Source organism: Hydra viridissima, unplaced genomic scaffold, assembly GCF_058129835.1.
Source record: "Hydra viridissima isolate aposymbiotic clone 2 unplaced genomic scaffold, HvirCarnegie_v1 scaffold_1, whole genome shotgun sequence".
Taxonomy (NCBI): domain Eukaryota; kingdom Metazoa; phylum Cnidaria; class Hydrozoa; order Anthoathecata; family Hydridae; genus Hydra; species Hydra viridissima.
The window spans coordinates 9,088,937-9,114,964 of NW_028324300.1; the positions used below are offsets into that span (position 1 = coordinate 9,088,937).

At 26.8% G+C, this 26,028-nt stretch overlaps 2 protein-coding genes across 4 annotated transcripts in view; both read left to right on the forward strand.

Moving 5' to 3' along the window:
- LOC145187537 (fibrillin-2-like) overlaps positions 1-15,776 on the forward strand; it is a 31,962-nt gene extending 16,186 nt beyond the window's left edge. For all 3 annotated transcript variants that reach the window (XM_090076922.1, XM_090076924.1, XM_090076923.1), the window contains 32 exons: positions 875-971; positions 1,189-1,340; positions 1,684-1,809; positions 2,087-2,212; positions 2,548-2,676; positions 4,353-4,520; positions 4,933-5,001; positions 5,149-5,277; positions 5,644-5,769; positions 6,037-6,192; positions 6,279-6,500; positions 6,604-6,735; positions 6,862-7,110; positions 7,614-7,733; positions 7,918-8,043; positions 8,255-8,377; positions 8,544-8,672; positions 8,946-9,146; positions 9,358-9,486; positions 9,625-9,753; positions 10,301-10,540; positions 10,833-10,961; positions 11,052-11,204; positions 11,375-11,410; positions 11,636-11,764; positions 11,934-12,056; positions 12,255-12,371; positions 12,516-12,638; positions 12,755-12,871; positions 14,305-14,418; positions 14,570-14,675; positions 14,812-15,776. In XM_090076922.1, the coding sequence (XP_089933048.1) occupies positions 875-971; positions 1,189-1,340; positions 1,684-1,809; positions 2,087-2,212; positions 2,548-2,676; positions 4,353-4,520; positions 4,933-5,001; positions 5,149-5,277; positions 5,644-5,769; positions 6,037-6,192; positions 6,279-6,500; positions 6,604-6,735; positions 6,862-7,110; positions 7,614-7,733; positions 7,918-8,043; positions 8,255-8,377; positions 8,544-8,672; positions 8,946-9,146; positions 9,358-9,486; positions 9,625-9,753; positions 10,301-10,540; positions 10,833-10,961; positions 11,052-11,204; positions 11,375-11,410; positions 11,636-11,764; positions 11,934-12,056; positions 12,255-12,371; positions 12,516-12,638; positions 12,755-12,871; positions 14,305-14,418; positions 14,570-14,675; positions 14,812-15,586 (5,000 nt within the window). In that variant the 3' untranslated portion in view covers positions 15,587-15,776. The remainder of the gene's footprint in view (positions 1-874; positions 972-1,188; positions 1,341-1,683; positions 1,810-2,086; positions 2,213-2,547; positions 2,677-4,352; positions 4,521-4,932; positions 5,002-5,148; positions 5,278-5,643; positions 5,770-6,036; positions 6,193-6,278; positions 6,501-6,603; positions 6,736-6,861; positions 7,111-7,613; positions 7,734-7,917; positions 8,044-8,254; positions 8,378-8,543; positions 8,673-8,945; positions 9,147-9,357; positions 9,487-9,624; positions 9,754-10,300; positions 10,541-10,832; positions 10,962-11,051; positions 11,205-11,374; positions 11,411-11,635; positions 11,765-11,933; positions 12,057-12,254; positions 12,372-12,515; positions 12,639-12,754; positions 12,872-14,304; positions 14,419-14,569; positions 14,676-14,811) is intronic.
- Positions 15,777-19,726: 3,950 nt separating this feature from the next.
- Positions 19,727-22,508, forward strand: LOC149893246 (uncharacterized). The gene is made up of 2 exons (XM_090081008.1): positions 19,727-20,120; positions 20,238-22,508. Exons 1-2 carry the CDS (start codon positions 19,859-19,861, stop codon positions 22,250-22,252), a joined length of 2,277 nt encoding a protein of 758 aa, XP_089937134.1. The 5' UTR covers positions 19,727-19,858; the 3' UTR covers positions 22,253-22,508.
- The last annotated feature ends 3,520 nt before the right edge of the window (positions 22,509-26,028 follow it).

Genomic DNA, 26,028 nt, shown 5'->3' on the forward strand with positions numbered 1-26,028 from the left:
TCTTTTAATTCATTAAGTTGGAGACTATAAACTTTTGTTTCTTGAGAGAAGTTCAAAGTATAAAATGTGTTTGACAGCATTATCTTTCTTTGGTGAATATCTGGATTTAAAGTGGTTTGATTAGGTTTGTCAAGTATTCTCCACTTTTTCATTCTATATTGCTCTAGACTATGAATTACTCATCATTTCATGCATTTATATTTTTAAACAATTAAATGGTTCTCAGTACTTAATTTTGAGCTATTATTCTTCTCAGTAGTCTTTTGTGTTGTCAGACATTGATGAGATTCCATTTAGTTTCCTGTTATCAACCTTAACTAGCCATCCTGAGCCTTCAGCAACTTTAAGTTCAAAATCACCAGACTGAATCTTTATGAACCAACTTTGAAAGCAGCTTTCTTGCCATAACATATAAAAAAAGAAAAATCTTTTTTACCTCAAATGTTTTTCCATGAGAGCAGCATTCTTTTTGAAAATAGTAAAAATATCAAAATAGCTTTAATTTTTCGTTTTAAATCTATATAAAAACATATTTGGAATTAATGCTGAGTAAATAGCTCTCAAGTTTTACAATCATTTTGTGATTACAAATGATGTTATTAAAGTTGATTTTATCTTTCATTTACATGAAGAAAAAATCCAACAACTTTTTCTCTCAATAGAAAAATACTAAGTTAACTTTAGTTTGATAATGAGTAAAGTATCTATTATGTACTTTTGACAACTTACATTCTTACATCTTTTTCAAAGCTAAATTGATGGTATCAAAATAACTAGATAAAACTTGTAAAAATTCTCTTAATATTTATTTAGGACAAGAGATTTTACTTAATATTTAAATAAAAGAAAATGTAAATTTGAAATATTTTTGCAGATATTGATGAATGTTCATTGCAAGAGAATGGTGGCTGTCATTTTGATGCTCAATGTGTTAATAACGTTGGTTCCTACAGTTGTCAATGTAAAACAGGGTATGTACATAATTTTAAAACTAAATAAGTTTCTTTGAATATATACATATATATACAAATATATATACATGCATACATATAAAAATATGTAAATAAAATAGAAAATATATAAAAACATGTAAGTTATAGATAAACAATTTTCTTTTTTAAAAATTAATTTACATAAAGAGTTAAGTAGAAATTTTACAAAGTAAGTGTAATATTTTTAAAAAAATAGTTACGATGGTGATGGATACACATGTACAGACATAAATGAATGTGCTTTGAACCTTGCTACTTGCGCTCAAGATGCAATGTGTGTTAACACTATAGGGAGCTTTTCATGTCAATGTAAAGAAGGTTTTATAGGAGATGGTGAAGTGTGTCTTGGTAGGTTTTTTGACTTTAAAGAAAAAAATTGTCATAAGAATCTGTTTGATAAATTAATAATGCAGTTAATTTCTTTGATTGTTCTGTTAATTGAATAAACAGTGCAATTAGCAATTCATTCTGTTATTTACATACAAACAATAATTTTTGAAATTTTTTAAATACTTGAAAACATCTTCCTAAAAAAGAAGTATAAAAATTTGGCACCAAGAATTATGGAAATTGATATAAGTAAATAAAAATGTTAAAATATGGAAATGTCACCATTAGACATTTTAAGTGTTGTTATTATGATTTAAATTCCATTTTATCTTCATTTTTTTAAAATTCTTTTTTCTTTAAGATATTAATGAGTGTGAAAGAAACCAATCTCTATGCACTCCGGGTACCTGTGTTAATATAGTAGGAGCTTATAAATGCGAGTGTAGAGATGGTTTCCAAGCAACTAAAGATGCAAAACAATGTCAAGGTATACATGTTATATTAATCATGTTACATATATATATGTGTGTGTGTGTGTGTGTGTGTGTGTGTGTGTGTGTGTGTGTGTGTGTGTGTGTGTGTGTGTGTGTGTGTGTGTGTGTGTGTGTGTGTGTGTATGTATGTATGTATGAATGTATGTATGTATGTATGTATGTATCTGTGTAAAAAATAATGTGAAAGTTGCACGATTAACTTAAGCTTTTAAATGACTAAATTTCAGATTGATTAAAGAAAAGAGTAATAATTTTTATTTTTATATGTAGATAAAAATGAATGTTTGGAAAATGAAAATTTGTGTGAACATGGCAGTTGTGTCAATACAGTTGGGTCTTACTTGTGTAATTGTGCTTCAGGGTTCCAGTCTGAGGAAACAAAAACTAAGTGTATTGGTATGGTAAAGTTTATGCCAACTTTACTTTTAAATGTTTTTGAAACTTGTATATGATGAATACACTCTGACAAAGTGTCAATTGTGTCTCTGTTATACACTTGAAAAATTATTATTTTATAAAATTTTAAAAAGTTTACAAAAATTTTTTTTTATATTACAAGGTTTCATATGTTCTATTGATTATCTAATATATTTATAATTTTGGCTTTTGATTTTATTTTTTACTGCTTGCAGAAAGTTGAAACATTACTTTATAATTAAGAATCATTATTTTTGTAGTAGGTGTAAAATTACTATAAAATAATTAAAACAATTTATTCTTTTACTGTTTAGACATTAATGAATGCGAGTTGAAAAAGGTTTGTTCAAATGGTATTTGTAAAAACATGCTGGGGATGTATAAATGCATTTGTGAAGAAGCCAAAGGTTTTATGCCAAACAAAAATGAGACTGCTTGCTTAGGTAAACAAATACACCTTTTTTGTTGCTTCTTCTTCTTAATTGACTCTTCAATATGTAGAAAAGATTCTTCTTTGAATGTGTTTACTATCAAACCAGACATATTTCTGTACATATATGATGATGTGTTGGCTAAATATGCAATTTAATTACATGAATTTTTTTTTGTTTTACTTAGATCTACTATTTTTATTACGCTTTTATCACATGCATTATTCTCTATAACCAAAAGATTTTTATTACGTTTTTATTATATAGATTTATTTTTTATTATATAGATTTTATCACGTGCATTATTCTCTATAACCTAAAGTTTCTGAATTATTTCTCTGTTTAGCAAATTTTGTTGAACTACAAAAGATATTGTATATAATTGTTGATAAAATAAACAAAACGCAATGTTAAAAAATAATTTTGTCAAGAGTAATTATCTCTCCTATCAGGTGTGTGTTGGTTTTATAAAGTTTTAAATTAAAACCACCAAAAATAATTATAAGGTGTGATTTTATAAAATTTGGGAAGCTGCTTGTTTCATCTTTTAGTTCTAAGGTTTAATTTAATGTTAGTTGCATAGATTTTAGTTTGATACCATCTTGTTGAGTTTTTAGAATCTTTGCAACATTATTTTCACTATTAATAATTGAAATTTTTAAAGCATTTTTTTTTAAAGAAAATTTCTTAAAAGATTATGCTTTGCTTAAACTTTCCCTTATAGTATACAGTTGACTATCATAGGTTTACAAAACTAGGTATTAGAGTTTTCTAAAAAGAATAAAATACGTTTCATCTGTCAAAGATGGTTCTATACCAAAATTTTTTGTCTTGACTTGGAGAAAAGTTTTTAATAATTTGTAAGAATGTTTTTATGATCTTAGAAGTTCGTGGAAGTTCTTTGAGATTCTTAGAAACAAAGGAAAGGTCCAAATCATGGGAGGAAAAATTATCAGAGGCCAGATTTTAATAACATTCACAACAATTAAAGAATTTTATTTCTTCTTTAAGACAGTTGTTAAAAAATAATCATAAAGTTTTTATCAGTATTTATCCAAATTAACAATCTTATTGCATGTCAGGCCAATTAAAAATCTAAGAAATAATTTTTTTTTGGAATTTGCTGGGAGCATAAAATTTATCAGGCTTCAATGATCAGAGAGTTCAAGATTTTGGAAAGTTATCTTTCTTTTGAAGGTCCTTAATTAGTAAGATTTATGATATATGTTGAAATACATATTCTGATTTTAGAAAGTAAATGTATAATCTTCTAAACATTTTTGGTAGATTTTATTACTATTAAATTGTTGAATTTTGTTTCAAAATTTCAATAATAAATTTGATTTTATTTGACCAATTTTCAAAATTGTGTATTGGTTGACATCTTTTCAGTTTTCAACTAAATTAGTTTTAAAGTTGTGAATTAAACTGCATGCTTTAATGAAAATGTTACTTAAAAATATTTTTGCTCTTAACAGTATATATTTTGGGAGGTTTTTAAATTAGGTGTTGAATGTATTTTTTTCCCTTTGAATGAAAAAATACAAATCATGTCAAAAGTAATTATTTTAATAAAACCCATAAATTTAAAAAAGAGTAAAGAATTATTGTGTTGATTCTTATTATTTGGTCTAATAAAAATGAATATAATAATGATAGTGGTTTTATTATGTTATTATCTTCCTAAGATATGCGCTTGGGGTATTGTTATACTAAACACACTACTTCATGTGGTGATAGCCAACTTTCTCCAAATAGAATGGCAAAGCAATACTGTTGTTGTTCTGCCCCCGATGGTTCAGCATGGCAAGATGATAGTAATGAATCATGTGAGGATTGTCCACTCATGAATAGCGGTCAGTTTTTAAATTAGAAATTTCTTAATTTTCTAGAATAAAAATCTAATGATAACATTTTAAACAATAATTATAAAAAAGTAATTTTTTTTATTTAAAAAAGTAATTTTATGTTAAATTTGATATCTATAATTACTATAATACAATAATATGATATCTATAATTAATATAATACAATTAAAATATATGATTGTAATACAATTGAAATTTGTAATTATAATACATTTATTATAATTGTTGTTGTTATTGTTGTTGTTGTTGTTATTACTTCATTTATGTTTAATAGAGTGTATTATTTTTTAGATCTTTAGTTTATATAGTTTTTTTAAAAATGTTTTAGTCTTACATTATGAGCAGTTTTTCAGTTTTTTGTCTTTGATATTAAAAATATTTTCTATTTACATTCTTTAAGATGAATACAAGCTTTTATGCCCTGGAGGTCCATCAACTCATGTAAATGAAACGTCTGGTTTGATAGAAAGTAAGTGCTTGATAGAAAAGTTTTTTCTTTTGTATTGCTACAAGATTGTTTGATAACAAAATGTGGAACTTTAGCATTATAAAAAAAAGTTTATTATTAATCAAATATTTTTTTTTTTTTTTTTTTTAACAATTTTGATTTTCATAGATCATGATGGTTGCACATTTTTAACCAACTACTGTAAGGGAGGAAGCTGTAATAATGACATAGATGAAGGAATTTCATGCCAATGTCCAGAGTTTACACAGTTCAATCAAAAAGATCTCTTGTGTGAAGGTCTAATTTTTTTTGTTTTTATTATTGGTTTTTTGAATTTAAACTAGGCATTAAAGCAATTTCATATAATCCATGACTTTGTTAATAATTCTTTATCTTTATTGTATTTTTAACATTCACGGTGTTATATTTACAATCATTTTATTTATTAAATATTCTGTTCCATATATTTTTTGCTTTTTATACCCCCCCCCCCCCCTCTTTTTCTTTTTTTTTTTTTTTACACACATATTTAAATAAATAGAAAATGTCTAATGTATATATATATATTTAAAAATTCAATTTTCTTTCTTTTTTTTATTTTTTTCTGTTCAAATGTTGACTTAACTAATAGCATGCTATATAACAGTTAAAATTTCCATACAGATATAAATGAGTGTTTAACACCTGGAATATGTGGTTTTAATGCTAAATGTGTTAATCTTGAAAGAGGTTATCAATGTGAATGCCAAAAAGGAACTGTCTTTGATAAAGAACAAAATTTTTGTCATGGTAAAACATATTTTAAAATTGTTTAAAAATGTAAATTTTCCTATATCTTTTTAATTTTAACACAAGTGTTATAAAAAGATAGCATCTTATGTAAATTCTTTTTTTTCTTTCAGATATCTCTGTGTGTGTTTTTTTAGCTTTTCTAGTTTACATAAATTGCATAGTTAATAAAATTTAAATATTTGTAGAATCTAGGCTTTTTTGTAACAAAGTGTATCTACTTTGTATACTTTAGATATATTTTGTATACCTTAGATATTTTTTTAGACTTTAGAAACACAAGTTGTTTCCTTCCAAATGTAAATTTTAACAATCAATGTACAAATCCACTTCCTGTGGAGGTATCAATTGGCCAATGTTGTTGTAGTACATCTGGTAATCGATATGGCTCTGACTGCAATGCATGTCCTAAGGAAGGAACAGGTAAAAATAATAAATTACTATTAATTGTATTTAAAACAAAGATAGTATTTAGATTAAGTTTTACATATCTTTTTTTTGTGTCTTAGGAGAAAGAGAAGCTTTATGTGTACAGAAACCATCCATTGGACCAGTTATCACTGGTCAACCCCCAATAGGCTCTATAAAACCTACAACATCTTTAACTACAATGAAAACTTATCCTGGGACTGAGTTTGTAAACACAGGTGCCCCTGCTGGTGGGATTGGAGACACTGTTACAGTTGTGAGTGGAACTAATAAACCAAATGTAACTATCAACCCAAAATATGGTGATTATACTAATTTTACATCTTTTTTTTTTTAAGTTGCGTTCCTACTTTGCTCAAAGTTTTTTTTCACTTTTAAATAGTACACAAGTCCTTCTATTTCCAGATATTGATGAATGTAAATTTTACCCTGATATTTGTGGTCAAGGAACTTGTGTGAATTCAATTGGTGCTTTCCAATGTAACTGTAATGAAGGTTTCAAAGAAGAAAAAGTTAACTACATAAACAAATGTGTTGGTAATAAATATTAATGTTCTTTAAACTGTAGTATTGGTTTAAAAATATTTGAATTATTCAAAAAAGTACATACTTTTGATCTTCTCTTTTAAAAGTGTTTTCTAACTAAGTATTTTGAACTTTTAGATGTTAATGAATGCCTCACTAATCCATGCATTGATGGTATTTGTAACAACATTGATGGGGCTTTTTTCTGCTCGTGTAAAGAAGGCATGACTCTTGATGAAACCAACTTAAAGTGCATCGACTTAGATGAATGCAAAACTGCTGGGTATTGTGAAAATGGAAAATGTGTCAATTTGCCAAGAGGAGAAGGATTTTTATGTGAATGTGTTAAAGGATTCACAAAAACCTCAGATAATAAAACTTGCAAAGGTATGAATTGAGAAATCAATTTTGTACTAGGTGTGGCAATTGTTTCAGTTTGTAAACTGGAAAAAAGTTTTTTGCAGATTTAAGTTTTGCTTTTTGATTTTTTTTTTTCAAAAAGTTGTTTCATCAAAACTTTTTGATAAAAACTTTGATAAAAACTACTCTGGTTTAAATTATTTAAACCAGAGTAGTTTTTATCAAAAAAAAAGAAAGTTATGAGTAAAAAACAATACTTAGAACATAAAAATTAATTGGAGTTATTAACATGTTGCTTAATTGATTCGTAAATACATAATATTAAGAGGTGCAAAGTAATATTGAATCCAAAAGTTTTCACAGACAGTTTTCATTACTTGAAGTAAATTCTTCTGCTAATCTAGTTAAGTTTAGTCAATCAAACTTTTTCTTTTATGTGTAATAAATCTAAGAGTTAAGTTTTTCTTGAAGTATTTTTTAGCAATGTTTTTGGTTTCTTGCTGTTCAATTGCTTTTATGGATATTTATAGATGTAGATGAATGCTCATTGCCAGGAATTTGCATACATGGAAAATGTAATAACAAGCCAGGTTCTTATGTCTGTGAATGTGACCAGGGTTTTAGAACAAATATAACAAAAGAATGTGCTGGTATATTTGATTTTTCACTTATTTATCACTAAAATAAAAATTTTAAAAATGTTCAGTAGTAGTACGTTTATAATAAAGCTCTGAAATATAAAGTTTAATAATTCTCAAAAACTTTTTAATTTAAAGTATTTCCTTCTAAGCGTTTTGATAATTTATTTTAAAGCTATTTCTTTCTTAATTATAGATATAAATGAGTGTCTTGAATATCCTGATTTATGTAGTCATGGTCACTGCATAAATTTATTTGGTAGCTTTATGTGTGAATGCAATAAAGGTTTTCAACAAGACTTAACAAAACAATCTTGTCCCGGTATGTGGAGTAAAAATTTATCTGTGATATATGCTTGAACTTTAGTACTAAGTTATATACATCAAGTAAATTAAGATTACTTTAGTTTTAATTTTAAAGTAAAATAATGTTTGTTTGAAAAATGAATCGTTGAAATATTTCTGCATTTTTACTTTTTAACTTTTAACAGTTTTATTTCAAAGTGTTTATCAGTATTGTAATTTTTTATAAGACATCAATGAGTGTCAATTATCTGGTTACTGTGAAAATGGGTATTGCAAAAACACCATCGGTTCAGCAAGTTGTGATTGTAATCCCGGCTTTGAAAAAAACATTAATTTAACAACATGCGAAGGTTTTTTGCTTTTATTTTTTTATTTTATTTTTTTATGATTGTAAAATTATTTATTTTTCTCCTGGTTTTATCTCCAACAACTGTTTATTACAAAATGTTTATAATATTTAAGTTATTTAAACATAAATTTTAAAACATTAAAACTTTTTGTTCGGTGTAAATCAAGACATGAACGAATGTGAAGATCCTGATAACCCATGTCAAGTTGGAGGAACTTGTGTCAATATAGTTGGTGCATTCAGATGCCTGTGCAATACAGGTTTTGTGTCTGATGTTGATAATAGACAATGTATAGGTAAGCAACTGTTGTTTGTTGCTGCAACTCTTCTTGTTTATCAATTTAATAATTCTCCCTTTCTTTACGTGTGTTGTTTGAAATTGATTTATAGAAAGTGAGTTATGAAAAATGTTAAATTAATAAAATTGATAAAGTGACTGAAGTTAATGTTAAGAATTAACCTCAAATTATGGTCTTAATAAGTAATAGACTTTGTATATACATGTGGCTATTTTCTAAAAATCCAAACTTTATATGCATAATGTTAACGCTTTTAAATTATGACATCAGATATGCGCAAAGGGTTTTGCTTTTCGTCTCTCAAGAACAATCAATGCATCTTTTCTAATGAATTAAATATTACAAAATCCACATGTTGTTGTGCTATGGGTGCTGGTTGGGGAGAAACTTGTGAACCGTGCCCTGATAAGGGATCAAAAGAATTTGAATATTACTGCCCTAATGGTGTTGGGTTGGAGCGTAATAGCACAGGTTTAGTTTATTTTTTCATAATTATTATTGTTCAGAATAAAATGAGAATTATTTTTACTGTTTAAATTTACTACTTGAACTTAAGATGAGCAAGAGAGAGAGTTTTCCACAAAAATTTTGAAATTTGTTTCCAGTAGCAATTCAGTTTGGTAATTGGGTGCAGGTGACAATCTTTAAAGGTCACATCCTTTATTTAATCTTATTTATTTAGACATAAATGAGTGTGAGGCAAACCTTGGTAAATGTACCAATGGAAGATGTGTGAATACTGATGGAAGTTTTAGATGTGATTGTGATAAAGGTTTTGTTCTAAGTACTTCTGATCCAACCAAGTGTGAAGGTTAGTGTGGCAATTTTTAAAGAATAGATTTAAGTTATGTTTGTTTTTTTTTTCTTCTTCCAATTAGATTATTTATAGTAATAAATGTCTTTGAAAACTATTTTGTATTAATACTGAAAACCACACATTTCTTTTAAGATCAAAATGAATGTACTGATGGATCCACTCCTTGTGGTGATGGAATATGCCTTAATTTAGTGGGCTCGTATTCATGCGAATGTCAAAAAGGCTTTAGATCTCAAAGTTTAGACAACCCATCTTGTGTTGGTATGAATATACTTTTGATATTTTGCATATACTTTTATATTTTATATATGATGATGATGATGGGGGGGGACTCAATAAATGAACTGTTCAAACTGATTCATAAAAAAAATTTACTGATTACTGTTATGGAATTTTTTAAAAATATATGAAAAATAAAAGCATGAAATTGAGTTTAATTATGGTCTACATAAAAACAGTTACATTCTCTGATTAAAAATAGAATTTTTTTACTATTCATTACAATAACTAAAAGCAGAATCAAAGGATCTAAAATATGAACACTTTAAATCTTCATTCAACTCCTTTTTACTTGCATATCTCTACTTGCTTCAGCCTTTGCAATTATTTTTTATTTTGGATACCTTGCCATGGATAGTTTTAATTTCTCTTCTTTTAAAAATGTTCATACTAAAGTGTTTTTTTGTAAATAGACTTAGATTTTTTACGTATTTTTTATTTTGTTTATGATTTTCTTTTAGCTTAGTTTATTTATTTAGAAATTTCTCTTCCTTTAGTTATTTACATTGTTTGGGTGTTTCTATTGCAGATATTAATGAATGTGAAGAAACCAATGATACATGCTCGTTTCGTTGTGTTAATGTACCTGGTTCATATCAGTGTGTGTGTCCACGTGGATTTACATTAGCAGATGATAAAAAGCATTGTGAAGACATCAATGAATGCCTGAATCCTAATATTTGTCCATACAGGTGTAAGAATATTGTTGGTGGATATCGGTGTATGTGTTTGGAAGGTTATGAGACTGACAGATTGGAAAGATGTATCGGTAACAAATTATATAAAAAAACACTTAGTATCAAACACCCAATTACAGCCATTAGTAAATTATGATATTCATTTTTATTTTTAGATTTTAGATTTTTTTTTTAGATTTAAGATCTTCAAAAATTTCAAAATTTTACTTAAATGTCAAACATAAACCTTTTAAAGATTTTAAAGCAAAATTACAAAATTACATTAAATAAAAATTAAATAAAAAAACAGGGAAAAAAATAATCTGATTTTTGGTAGTCTTATTTTTCCCATATTTAACTTTTCTTCTTTTTTTTTATAATTAGAAATTGATGAATGTCAGCTAGATAAGACACTTTGTCAACCAGGAGGTATCTGTCAGAATATTGAAGGAAGTTACCGTTGTGATTGTATACCACCTTTCAAGAGAAGTTTTGATGGAAAACACTGTGAAGGTAAATGTTTATTTGGTTCATGCCTTTTTTTCTTACGCCTTTCAAACAAATACTTTTTTGTATTCAATAAGTTTTATTACAAATTTATAGATAAAAGTATGGGCTTATGCTTTTCAAATGTTGCTGATGAGATGTGTCAAGGATCAACTAAAATGACAAAAGTTTCACAACGTGATTGCTGCTGCACTGGTGGTGGATTTGCTTGGGGTTCAGATTGTAGAAAATGCCCTAGTTATAACTCAGGTTTTCATCTCATTTTTTTATTTTGTTTTTTTATCTTGTTAGATATGTTTTTATTTGCCTTTCAGGTTTTAAAAGTACTTATTGAATGTCTATCAGTTTTGTTAGGTTCTTATTAATTGTTTTTGTAATTTATAATATTAGTAGCAATGGTAGCATCTTTTTTCCTTTAGCTGCTGGAAAAAGTCTGTGTAATGGAAATAAGAACAGTAAGAATTGATGTTTAGTTTGATTTTATTTACTTTTTATCCATTTATTTTTAGTTGTTCAGCTTCAGAAATTTTACATTTTTAAAATTATCTCTACCATATATTTGTTGAACATTTTCAATTTATGATTAAATTTGGTTTTTACAAATAGTTTGATAAAAGTTTTTGTGTTAAAAAGACAAGGTATAGAATTTAATTTTGTAAGACTTTTTACTAAACTTTTAGGAACAATCAATGAATGTGAGTTTATTGTGGGCGTTTGTACTAATGGTAAATGTATGGATATGCCTGATGGATTCCGCTGCATGTGTAACTCTGGCTTTAGACTTACTAGTGATGGCAAAATGTGTGAAGGTTTATGCAAAAATTATTTGTTAAAATTTGGATTTAAAAGTTTTTTAAAATCTTTCTAACTAAATTTTATTGATTTACCTTTTATAGCTTTAGGGATAATATAATAAGTTTTTGTTCTATTTTTATGTTTATTTAATCATTTTTTTGGGGGGTTTCTTCATTTTTTTAGATATTGATGAATGTGCTGAGGGTAGTAACAAATGTAAAGGAGTTTGTGAGAACACAGAAGGTGGATATAAATGTATTTGTCCAAATGGTTTTAAAGTGGATTCTGACAAATTTACTTGTGTTGGTAAGTTTATCATCTTTTAGAGTAATTTTTTCGAACTTGTTTTTGCAACAAAATCTTTTGACTTGAATGCCTAGAGTTCGGTAGGAAAAAATGTTTTATGAGAAATAACTTTAATCAAAACTCTGGAGTGAAGTTTATCAAAGGAATGTTATTTTAAATTAAATTATTTTAAAGATGTTGATGCCTGTATCTATTTAGATGAAGATGAATGTGCTCTTGGCAAACATAATTGTCAACATAAATGTGAAAATACTGAAGGAGGATATAAATGCGTTTGCAATGCAGGATATTTAATGGAAGGCAACAATTGTGTTGGTAAAATATAGTTAGTTTACAATGTGTCTCTCATGCACTAGTATGTACCTAACTCTCATGCATCGACACACATACACACATTTTGTGTTATGTGATAACAGGCATGTGTTTTAAAATTATAAGAACATTATGACTTTTATTTAGATATTGATGAGTGTAAGGAGACTGGAGTATGTGGCTTTGCAACGTGTAAGAATACTGTTGGTAGTTTTGATTGTGGTTGCACTAGAGGGCTTAAATATGACAAAGAAAAGAAGTTGTGTGTTTGTATGTTGATATTTTTTTTAGATTTAAATTAGATAAATGGAACATATAACTTTAAAACAAATTTGCTAAAAGAATCATTTCTTAAACTATTGCTAAAGAAACTTTGCACTTTATAGATATAACTGATGTAGCTCCCGATGTTTTAAATACACCTGGCTGTGGTCAACCTATGTGTGGCTGCCCATTTGGATATTACCCTTACTACAACGCTAATGGAGGATATCAATGTGTTGGCAAGTGTTGCAACATAAGCATTTTATTTCTAATGCCTTTTAAATTTTTTTTAATTTTTTTTTTATGCAATATAGGAAAAAATATATATTTCTTATTTATCATCATCATCATCGTCGTCGTCGTCATCATCATCATCATCATCATCATCATCATCATCATCATCATCATCATCATCATCATCATCATCATCATCATCATCATCATCATCATATTATTATTGTTATTGTTATTATTATTATTATTTTTATTATTATTATTTTTATTATTATTATTATTATTATTATTATTACTATTATAATTATTATTATTATTATTATTATTATTATTATTATTATTATTATTATTATTATTATTATTATTATTATTATTACTACTACTACTACTACTACTACTACTATTATTATTATTATTATTATTATTGTTATTATTATTATTATTATTATTATTATTATTATTATTATTATTATTATTATTACTACTACTACTACTACTACTACTACTACTACTATTATTATTATTATTATTATTATTATTATTATTATTATTATTATTATTATTATTATTATTATTATTATTATTATTATTATTATCATTATTATTATTATTATTATTATTATTATTATCATTATTATCATTATTATTATTATTATTATTATTATTATTATTATTATTATTATTATTATTATTATTATTATTATTATTATTATTATTATTATTACTACTACTACTACTACTACTACTACTACTATTATTATTATTATTATTATTATTATTATTATTATTATTATTATTATTATTATTATTATTATTATTATTATTATTATTATTATTACTACTACTACTACTACTACTACTACTACTACTATTATTATTATTATTATTATTATTATTATTATTATTATTATTATTATTATTATTATTATTATTATTATTATTATTATTATTATTATTATTATTATTATTATTATTATTATTATTATTATTATTATTATTATTATTATTATTATTATTATTATTGTTGTTATTATTATTATTATCATTATCATTATTATTGTTATTATTATTATTATTACTTTTATTATTACTATTATTATTATTATTTTTATTATTATTATTATTATTATTTTTATTATTATTATTATTATTATTATTATTATTATTATTATTATTATTATTATTATTATTATTATTATTATTATTATTATTATTATTATTATTATTATTATTATTATTATTATAATATTATGATATTAAATTATTAATTATAATAATAATTAATAATATAATAATAATAATTATTATTAATTATTATTAATTATTATTGATGATCATGATCATGATGATACTCTTAAAGATATTATTCATTGATATTTTCAAGAGTAAAATAATAATAATAATACTCTTGATAATATGGGTTATTTTATTCTTAAAGATATAAATGAATGCAAGCAAAACATGTGTGGGTCTTCAAGCTGTCAGAATAAGTTGGGAAGTTACTCATGTTCTTGTCCAGCTGGATCAACTTTCCAAGGAGGTCGCTGTCAAGGTAAAAAGTAGTATCTGCATCTAAATAAACTTATTTTGGACTTTGGTTGTTGTTATATAGGTTTTATTGCTGGAATGTTATAAAATTTAAAGTCTGTTTTTAAAGTTTTTTTTTAAAAAGTTTTGTCATTAGACCTCAAAACCTCGTTTAGATGAGAATGAATGTTCTGGTCAGTCTCCTTGTTCATTTGGATGCTCCAACAACAGAGGAGGATTTTCTTGTCAGTGTCCTCCAGGATATTCCCCTGTTGCAGGAGGGTTAGTTTCTCAAAAGAACTTATTCTTGTTTACTAAATTTACTCTCTTGTTCCATTTCTTGGTTTTATTTTTTTTTTTTTGTTTCCTTATTTTTTATAAAATAAATTTGTACTTGACTTTTATATTATTACACTAGACACTGTGTTGCTACTCATGGAACAGTGTGCTTCACATGCGATACTTCTGACATTCCACCAGAAGGGGTGCCACTGGGTGGGCTTCCTGAACAAGATTCTTCTGTTGGATACCAGCCAGCTGTTGGCTTGGGGCAAGTTCCACTAGTAGGAGGTAGTTCTTCTAAGTTTGCATCATTAGACAGAGGTTATTCTCCAGTAGGTGAAGCACTAGCTGAATCACAATATTTTCCTCGATACAAGCAACCGAAATATATGCCTTCCTATGCAAAAACCATCGATTCAAGCTATCAAATGAATTCCAAACCTTCACAGCAAAATACTAGAATACAAGCTTCGCGACTGAACCCATATCAACAGGCATATCAAACAGCAAATCGTCAACTGTCCAAATCGCAAGAACAGAGTAATTTTGGAGCGCCTCAGAACAAATTTCAGAACTACGGCAGATCATACCGCAGCAGGCGTTCAACCCACGAGCTTTCAAAACCTATCGATATAACAGTCAGTCGCAAAATACCACCAAAGTCGCCTATTTTAAACATCGTCAGTATGCTAAAAGCTATGAACGGACACATGAATTATGAAATAAAATCAGGAAACTCGTCATTGTTTATTCTTGCACTTGATTCAAATGGTGGAGTGTTTTTAAACACGACAAAAATTTTAAGTCCTGGTGTTTATAGGCTTGCAATAAGTACGGAGTCTAAAGATTCCAATGAACACCAAGAAGAGTTTCCTCAATCCTTAATGCGAGTCAGGGTCAAAGTTCTCTAAAGAGTCAATTTGACTTTCTCAAATTTCTGTGATTTTGAAAATTCATGATGTTGTCAGGTTGTTGAACTCTGAACGATTTAAATATATTTAATTGTATTTATGAAAGCGGAGTAAATTCGATAAGGACTGGAACCAAAATTAAAAACTTTGCTTTAATCTTTTAAAAAATTTTTATACAAACAAACAAAAATGTATTCTTTTTTAATTCATGCCTTTTCCGTTATAATTTTATTATAAATGAATTTTCCATTTTACTTCCTTAGCTTTGGTTTTCCTTCTATAGAATACGCCTTTCTTAGAGTTATAACCGCTCTTTTTCGCCCACATGTTACGTACTTGTGGAAAGAAAATGGCAACCATCAACATACAGAATACTACCCCTTAATGCATGGGTTATTCTAAGTGTTTATAACTGGTAAAACTTTATAACCAGTCAAAACTTGGGATTTTTTTATTTAACAGGTTATTCAACTTTGTTTTTTGATTAGTTCCTTAGTTTAAGTTGAGTTAGTTTGTTACAGACTTGATTCCTTATCATGTGTCCTTGATATTTGATATTTTTACTAGAGCTTAAAACTCAAGCTCAAGCTGAAAGATTTTATTTTTGATTTCAGCGTCCCTCAATTGTTTGAAAATTTAAGTTTTTTTTACGCAAGGCAAATAGTATGTTTTTTAAATATTATAAACTTTTACTTACAGCATAATTTTTAATGTACATTATACCTTCTTTTTCAATTATATAAAAAAAAGTATAGTAAACGCGGCCATATTTAGCACAAAAGTGAATAGCTAAATAATTAAACTCAGTCATTTTGAGCATATCTCTTCATAAATGTGATAATTGTCATCAAAATCTGTTATATCATTTTCTTTATAAACATTTGAAGTTATTTTATGTCTTCTTTCGTTATCATGTGATTTTTCTAATGTCCAATAAAAAGGTTCATCGAAATTACTTTGTTGTCCGCATCTTGTCTCTTTTTTTTTACAAAGTCGTCTTATTGCTAAAGATAGGTCTTCGTTCATATTTTTTTTATTTAGGTTATCAGTACCTAATTCTGTCGCATTGAGTTGTGCATATGATTCTATCGATGTCCGCTTTTTGATGCCTCGAACTCTACAAGCTCCTTTTCTTAGAAGTCTACGAGCATCGTCATCTTGTAACGGCGTCACAACTTTTAGATCTTTTTGAATTACAGCATTGGTCTTAACAATTTTAGCATAAAACTCTTCTGTAATGACATCTTTCCTAACACATTTAGCCATAGAACTTTTTTTATTTCTTCTCTATATTTGGTTTCTTCGGAAAAAAAAATTTATGTTAAAGTTTAAGCTTTCGTTACGCTACTATTTCAAAACATTTCAAACTTTGAGTTGCTACAAATTCTTTTTGTAGTTGCATTCAAATTTCAAACTTTGAGTTGCAGCTAAAATTTCCAAAACAAAAAATAACATGTAAAAAAACATTTTTTACGTAACAAAAAAGATTTCTACAATCAAGGTGCGCTAAAACTCCGTTACGTCATTCTATTATTATCAATATTAGAATCTATGTATATTGATGATTGTTCTTGGTTAAAGGAAATTTTTGCGTTTTGCATTAGCAAACGCCACGGACGTATAAGAGATGGACATGCAGCGTTATTGTTTTTATTGCGAACCATGCTTGTTGCGCATTGTTACAAATCTTTTGTTTTAAACAACAGAAATTTAATTCTCTGAAAGTCTGTCGTATTCGTCGAAACTTTTTGGTCTCGTCTAACCAGCCACATCAACTTCCTTTCACTTATAAAAGATATCAGCAAGAGAACCAAGTTTTAAGCTTAATTTTATATAGCTAGACATTCATAATATATTAAGAAATAACGCGGATGATGATATAGAAATTGAGATCATTTGCTTAACTACTTCAGTACATGTATAACTAGAGATATAATAAATAATACAAAATATCAACTAGTTTTGTAGCTACCTTTAACATGATGCTGATGTTTAACAACAGAAATGTATACAGTTAAGGATAAATAACTTATAAAATAAATGGGTAAATAATAAAGAAAAAAGTAATTTGTCATAGTTTAAAAGAATATACCAAAGCCAATTTATGGCAAACCGCAAGAATAGCTAAGTATTTAATATTAACATAATATGATTTACCAGCTATATATAAACTAAATTTTATTTGACAAAAACAAATGGGTTATTACTGTGGTGTGACGTAACAAAGTCCTATGCTTTAAGAAAGTCCTAATTTAAGAAATGACAAATTTCGTATACATAAAATAAACATTTAGAGAAAAAAATTTAGTTATTTTATCTAACTAGATATCTAGTTAAAACAACAAAGTTATTTTCCGCAAATGTTTCTTTTATGTATACGAAATTTGTCATTTCTTAAATTTCTTAAATTTCTTAAAGCATAGGACTTTGTTAGGTCACACCACGGTATGTGCTTTTTATGACAAATGAAATAATATATGAAATATGAAAACGAAAAAATGAAATATCTGGCCGCATTTTGCAAGATAATTATAAATTTGAATAACTTTTTAAAAGGTTTTGCATTATCAAATAAATTATGAATGAGCCCATTATAAAATGCACCTACAAAAAAATAATGCATAGTAGAATATATATTATAGAGCTTATAGAGTAGTCGAGCCAAAAAATGGAGACATACCGGAAAAAATACTAAAAAAATACACAAATTTAAGGCTGGTAAATGAAGGACCAAGGAATTGAATGAAATCTTGACAAAAAAAAATTTTTTAAGCTTTTTTATATTTCGCTATACTTTTTTTAGTCATTAAATTTTACAAATGTTCATCTTGAAAAAATGATGAAAATCTGTTTGTGCCGACAACTAATTCCCTTTACCTTGGTGTAATTTGTTTAGTAATTTGTCAACACATAAAGTATTTATTTTATTCTGAACAGTCTTATTAAACAAAAGCTATAAAAGTTTAAACTAATAGCACGTGAAAAGAGTTTCTGATTTAAATCTGTCTGCAGCCATTTTAATAGATTTTTTGTTGACGGGTTAAAATTAAGAGTTACTAACTCGCATTTGCACGCTGATTTCTGCGGCCTCTATGATGTAGAACAATAAGTTGCACGTCCATTCTATACGTCCATCTCTATACGTCCGTGCGAACATGCCTTAGTGAAGCAATGATATATTATATATACTAGATGTCTAACTTGCGGGATTTTATTGGACAAAAAGTGAAGCCGCTTTTTTTGTTTACAAATTGAATCCGCCATTTGTAATAAGGGCAAAAACTATATCCGCCATTTGTAATAAGGGCAAAAACTATATCCGCCATTTGTAATAAGGGCAAAAACTATATCCGACGTGCGAAATAAAAGTTAAAAATGCACGTTTTTGCCCGAATTAGAAATGGCTCCCGGGTAATTCCATGTCAAAACAACAAGTCGAGATAAACCACCATCTCAGAAATACTTGATTTTTGGCACAAATGTATTTAATACCGTCGTTAGGAATAATCAAAAATAATTTGGAGCCAATTTCATTATTTTGAGAGTTATGGGTCTTTGAAGTTTGAGATTTTTTACATTTTTTTTATTCTCCGCGCTCTTAGCAACGTCTATAGCAACACTTAAATGTTAAAGTATGCACAGTTACATTAACTATATGTTTACAAAATTTAATAGGCATAGAAACTTTTGAAGAAAGAAGTCAAAAATCATTACTTAAAGTTATTAGATCTTATATTTGAATAAAAACTTTAAGATGAAAACCGGGTTTTTATCAATAATTTTTCAGTAAACATGTATAGTTTAAGATTAATTGCAGAAAAGGTATTGATCTATTCATTTTAAATCTTTACAATAATAGTTTATATATAAATACCTGTAAGAGTCAAAAATTATTTCACTGTTTTTTAATGCACATATCTATTTTATTATTGTTTTATTTTTGCAATTTTATTTTTGCATTTTTATTTACCGTTTTGGTTATAATCTCCATAGAGAGATTATAACTAAAACAAATTCTCACAAAAAAATTATAATTTCTCACATAAGTATTATTATATATAATACTCAAATGTTAGAACCATTTGCTCCATTTAATTAGTTAGACAAGAAACCAGAAATTCATTTTTATTTTGAAAATAAATAAGTGTAACAGCTATGATTACACTTATTTATTTTAAAATAAAGTTTTGATTATAATACTCATGTTAGAAATTATTATTTATTTAATGTTGGTTTTAGAAAAATAAAATATTGAAATTAAATATTTTGATAATGGCTGGAACATCACAATGCTCTCTTGGATTGATTTTAAAATCAAATTGTCACAAGTTAACATATACAAACCACATTGGAATAATATTTTTTAAAGATTTAGCTCCAGATGAGCAAAATTTAGTTGCGCTGAGGTCTGGTGTTTCTCCTGATTTGATTATTGACTTATGTTTTCATCATCAAAAGTTCTATCTTGAGAAGTTCCCTGTGTTTCAGAATAAATGCTGTGATCCACTGTTAGTTCACAAAAGACCGTGCAAAGGTTAGTAAAGCTTGTCATAAAGTTTTTTATAAATGTTACTTTGTCATAATTTTAAGGTCTTTATGTTTGTTAATACTAGGCATATTTTATTTTATGAAGTTATATTTTTTAATTTAGCATCTCTCAGAGTAGTCGCGTTAAGAACCATAGCTTTAAACAACAGGTTCAATATTGTACCTGGTCAAAAAATTTGTACAAATTGCTTAGTCAAATTAAAAGCTTCCACTGAAATTAATACTGATAACATTGATATTTCTGATGATTACACAAATGAAAGTATAAATAAAGAAAATGTATTTCACGTTCAACAAGAAGCTGATATAAATGAAAATAGACAAGAACTTTCGGATTGTCTCAGTATAATTGGCGTGTCACCAGTCAAGCTTCATGGACAGCCATTTGCGAATCGTATGAGTATTGGGAAAAAAAAAATTAAAACTATTACAACAGTTTTCAAAGAAAAGTTATCAAGTTCTTTAAAAATTCCATTGACAGAAGTTGAAGTTTTTGATAATGAATATATTCTTGATTTAAAAAAAAAAGTTGTTCAGTTCGAAAATATGTTAGTTTTGATAAAAGATAAACTTGAAAAATGCTGTTCATTTAGGGACAAAATTCAAATATTGACTTTGTGCCCACAAGAATGGTCAATTGAAGCAGCTAGTGAGTATTTTGGTGTTTCAAAGTATCTAATAATAAAATCTAGATCTTTAGCAAAGAAGGAAGGAATTCTTGCAGTTCCACAAACTAAGCGAGGTAAAATGCTCCCTGATCAAATAAATACTTTAGTAAAAAATTTTTATGAAGATGATGAAAACTCTCGCCAGATGCCTGGTCAAAAGGATTTTGTAAGTGTTAGTTGGAAACTCCATATGCAAAAGCGACTACTTTTATCAAGCTTAAAAGAGTTATTTGTTTCATTTAAAGTTCGATATCCACATGTAAAGTTAGGTTTTTCCAAGTTTTGTGTTTTAAGACCTAAATGGTGTGTTTTGCCAAACTCATCAGGAACCCATTCTGTGTGCATTTGTATCTACCATCAAAACATGAAGTTAATTCTCCTACCCGTTAAAATTGATTACCATGAACTATATAAATTTATTGTTTGTGATATGCAAAACAAAGAATGCATGTTACATCGATGTACACAATGTCCAAAAAATACATCTAAATTAGAAGAAAAGCTATTCGAACTAATAGGACAGTTTGAGGAAGAAGATACTATCGAATTTAACCAATGGGTTACTACTGATAGATCAGATTTAGTTATACAGCTTGTAAGCATACCAGATTTTGTAAATATGGTGATGGAAAAACTAGTCAAGCTAACAGCACATTCATATATTTCTAAATGCCAATCTAAATATTTAAAAAATCTTAAAGAAGAACTGCCATCAAATAGTGCAATAGTTCTAGGAGATTTTGCAGAAAACTATAGTTTTGTTGTGCAGGATGAAGTACAAGGTTTTCATTGGAATAATCTTCAGTGCACACTTCATCCAGTAGTTGTGTACTATAAAGAAAATCAAGTGTTGCAATCCACTTCATATTGCATTATATCAGATGATAACAATCATGATGTACCAATGGTTTACGAGATACAAAAATCAATTATCAATAATCTAAAGCAAAAGATACCCAGCATTGTAAATGTGATCTACTTTTCTGATGGCTGTTCATCTCAATATAAAAACTGCAAAAATATTTTTAATCTATGTCAGCATAAATCAGACTTTGGAATAGATGCAAAATGGGTTTTCTTTGCAACCAGCCATGGAAAGCAACCTTGTGATGGTATAGGAGGAACAGTTAAACGGCTTGTAGCTAATGCTAGTTTGCAGAGAGTTTCTACAAATCAAATATTAAACTCACGTGATATGTTTACATATTGCACTAACAACATCAAAGGTATAAACTTTATTTATATTTCAAGTGAAAGTTTGATAGAAACAAGATTATTACAATCTGAACGATTTAAAAATGTAAAAACAATACCAGGAACAAGAGACTTTCATGAATTTATTCCTGTATGTCAAAATGAAGTTAAGATGAAATACTGCAGTGATGACACTATCCCTATCTTGACTTACAAGTTTAAAAATTGTGAGATGCAAAGTGATGTGCAAAGTTGATGTGGGATTTAAATTTATGCACCAACATGGCCCTTGAATCTTAAAAAACATTTGCTTGCTTCCTTTTATCAATTATTTCTTAGAATTGACAGTTTGCATATGTCTATGATATGTATATGACAATATTTTTTCATTTGTTAACAAATATTACCTAATTTTGTTTTATTTTACAGTCCAAAGAAAAACAAAGGAATATGTGAAGAAGTTCACTGATTTGAATATAAATTTGTCAATTCATAAAAACATGGAATTCAAAGAATTAATGTGTTTTGATATTTAAAATTGAGTTTATTTACGGACATGAATACTATTCATAGACATGTATGTCATGAATATTGCATTTTTATACCTAAGTGAAAATACCTCTTATTTTTGACTAGCTCTGAGTGAAAATGCCTGTTTTTAATATTTAAGTATTTTTAATTGAGTTTATTACATATGCATATTGTAGTTTTACACATAAGTAAGAACTCTTACTTTCTGGTTGTGCCTAAACATAAATACCTATCAATTTTCTGTCTCATTCTCAATATTCTTTCAATCAAAAATAAAAATTAAATTTTTTAGATTAGTGAGTCGAAAAACAACTCAATTTTTTTTTTTTTTTTTAGGTATTTATATATACTTTAAGAATATGAAGTTTGGAAATATATAGATCATAACCTTTTCTGTAATTCCTCTTATAGTAAGCCTGTTTACTTTTAAATTTTATTAAAAATGCCAGTTTACTCTTTTTGATTTATTAATAAATATAAAAAATTATTATTTCTTAGTATAATTTTATGGTTTAGCATCTAATAATATGTGGAAAATTTCAAATTATGAAATAATATAGTTAAGGTAACAACGTATGTATTGACATTTTCTTGTTACTAAGGACGTTGCTAGGGGCGCATGATAAGTAAAAATGTTACAAAGTTTTGAATTTTAAACGAGCATAACTTTTAAAATATTCCGATTTGTTTAAAACAACTTTGTGGAATTCTTTTTAGCCTAGTTAAGTATCTTTGTTGAAAGAATTAAGTCATTTAGAGATAGTGGGTTATTTTTTTGAAATTTTGTTGTTGTTTTGACACGGAATTACCCTCCCACGGCTTCACATTTCGGATCGAAGTTAGACATCTCGATGGCTCCGCGCAAAATCGGACTATCTGCAATCTCCGCGGAAAACAAATTTGGCATATCTGCAATCTCCGCCAAAAACAAAATTGGCATATCTGCAATCTCCGCGTAAAACAAAATTGGACTATCTGCATTTTTGCCAGATACATTTTTGGACTATCTGCGTTTTTCGGGTGCATAAATTTTTGGTGGTGTTTCTTTAAATATTTGAAGTTTTTTATAAAATTCTACAATTTTTTAAATAATAGCGATTATTTAAACATTTATTAATAGCGATTATTTAAACACAAAACCTTGATCATAACTTGATTAAGTTTGTGAGTAATCAAGTAGTTTTAGTTAAGATAAATATGTTAAAAATAACTTATGTTATTGTTAATAATAATATAGCATATGTAACAAAACATTGTTATGTTACATACTAATTGCTAAATTCATCATACATACTTTGTCAATTTTATTTAGCCTTGTTGTTGTGACTAATAAGTTTAGATCAAATTAAATTCTTGTTATGTTATGTTGCAATGTTGCTAAGTGGTCTTTATACACAAGATCTGCATATAAATATATACAGGATGTCTGCGAAATCAGGGAAATGCCAGGGAATTCGGATATCTTCAAAATAATCAGGGGATTATCAGAGAAATTAGGTTAAATTTTAGAAAAATCAGGAAAGATGAGTCTTTATCAAACTTATATAACTTAAATAAGTTGTATATAGTTCACGTAATCTAAAAGTTTATTTGGCAGATAGTTTTATGAACTTCTCTTGATATATTTAATGTGGGTTGTATTATTGTTTATATTTTTGCAGTTGAAGAGCATTTTTCTAAACGAGAAATAGGTAAATATCAGGGAAAAGCTAGGGAAATCCAACTTATAATATTGACAGACACCCTGTGTGTGTATATATATATATATATATATAAACTATGTTAGTGTATTCTATAAATAGAGTGCTCAATGGTCTTAAAGAGCAGAGCAGTAATAAATTAGTAAAAACACTTATCTAATTTTTTCTTCCACAACTTGTTTCACCATCAATAAGTAATCAGGAAGGTTAACAAATTAATCATTAGTTAACATGTTATATATTAACCTTATATATTTATAAACTTATCTTTCACCATCACTAGGTTCATCAGACTTCCTGATGAACCTACTGATGGTAAAACAAGCTGTCAAAGAAAAAATTAGATAAGTATTTTTGCTAATTTATATATATATATATATATATATATATATATATATATATATATATATATATATATATATATATACACATATCACAATAATTTTGTGTATATATAAATATATGTATGTATATATATATACTATACGTGTATATATAAATATATGTATGTATATATATAAATATGTATATATATATATATATATATATATACATACATATGTTTATATATACACATATATATACACACACGCATTTATAAATATATATATATATATATATATATATATATATATATATATATATATATATATATATATATATATATATATATATTGTAACCTAGATCGTAACTAACAAAATTTTTGTTATTAACCTATTTTTGTTCATTAAGCAATCAAACTATGTGGAGTTTTCTTTGTTGTCTACTTAAAACCATTCTTTTTTGGAGATGCCACTTAACTGAACACAAACTAGTTAAAAACTCATGCATGAGTATTAAACATTATGGTTTCCAACTTTTCTTAAACTTGGTTTATCAATAATTAGGATCAAAATCAAACTGAACCTAAGGTTCAGTTGGATTTGAGCTCTAAACCATTAAACATTGGTTTAATCAGATGTCACCTCAACTGCAGTGATGATCAAACAATTTTGGTCCAATTATATTTGATAATTTTTTTATATCCAAGACTTTGGGATGTAATGATATATAAAAAAGGGTTGTAATTTTTTTACTATGATAGTAATAACTATGATACAATCAAAAATAGCTGTATTTTTTCTATAAAAGAATAATTACAAAATAACAAAAAACTGCTGTTTTAAATAAACATATCCTTAACTTGCACATTGATCTGAATATCAGGCTTTTATTACTTTTACAGTATACCCAATATAATAAATTATCACATTTGTAATAGACAATATTAATTACTTGAATTTAAATTATAGTCACATTTAGGTAACTTTTAACTTTAGAAATTATAATTTAACATACAAACACAACTTATCTAAAAACATCTATAATTTTGTAGTCCTAACATATTTTTAAGATCTAACATATTTTATTTGACGATAGCAATTATACACTTGAATTAATTAATTTTGTAAGCTAAACAAACCAACTTGTTATTTTCACATTTAACCAAAACATGACTGACTGCTATATGCTATATAGTATACCTATATAGTATAGATAACACAGTAACACTACTTTTTTTTTTTCTGTTGAAAATAGACAAACTTGAAAAACACCAAACAATGTTTCGAATAAGCCTCGTAAAACTGTAAAACGTTTTCTTAATCCAGCAGCATTTTAATTTCAAATTAAATTTGAATACATAAAATTGGTTTTGCGATCAGCTACACTTTGATCAATTCATGATGTGTATACGCTTACTAAGTTCAGACTTGAGATTAAAGTAGATGCAGACTGTTCTTATTTTAGCCGCTAAAATGA

What these genes read in the sequence shown, in the direction of transcription:
- LOC149893246 (XM_090081008.1), top strand. Translation starts at nt 19,859, where the DNA reads ATGGCTGGAACATCACAATGCTCTCTTGGATTGATTTTAAAATCAAAT. An exon ending in TCACAAAAGACCGTGCAAAG is followed by an intron (nt 20,121 to 20,237) that starts GTTAGTAAAGCT and finishes TTTTTAATTTAG; the next exon opens with CATCTCTCAGAGTAGTCGCG.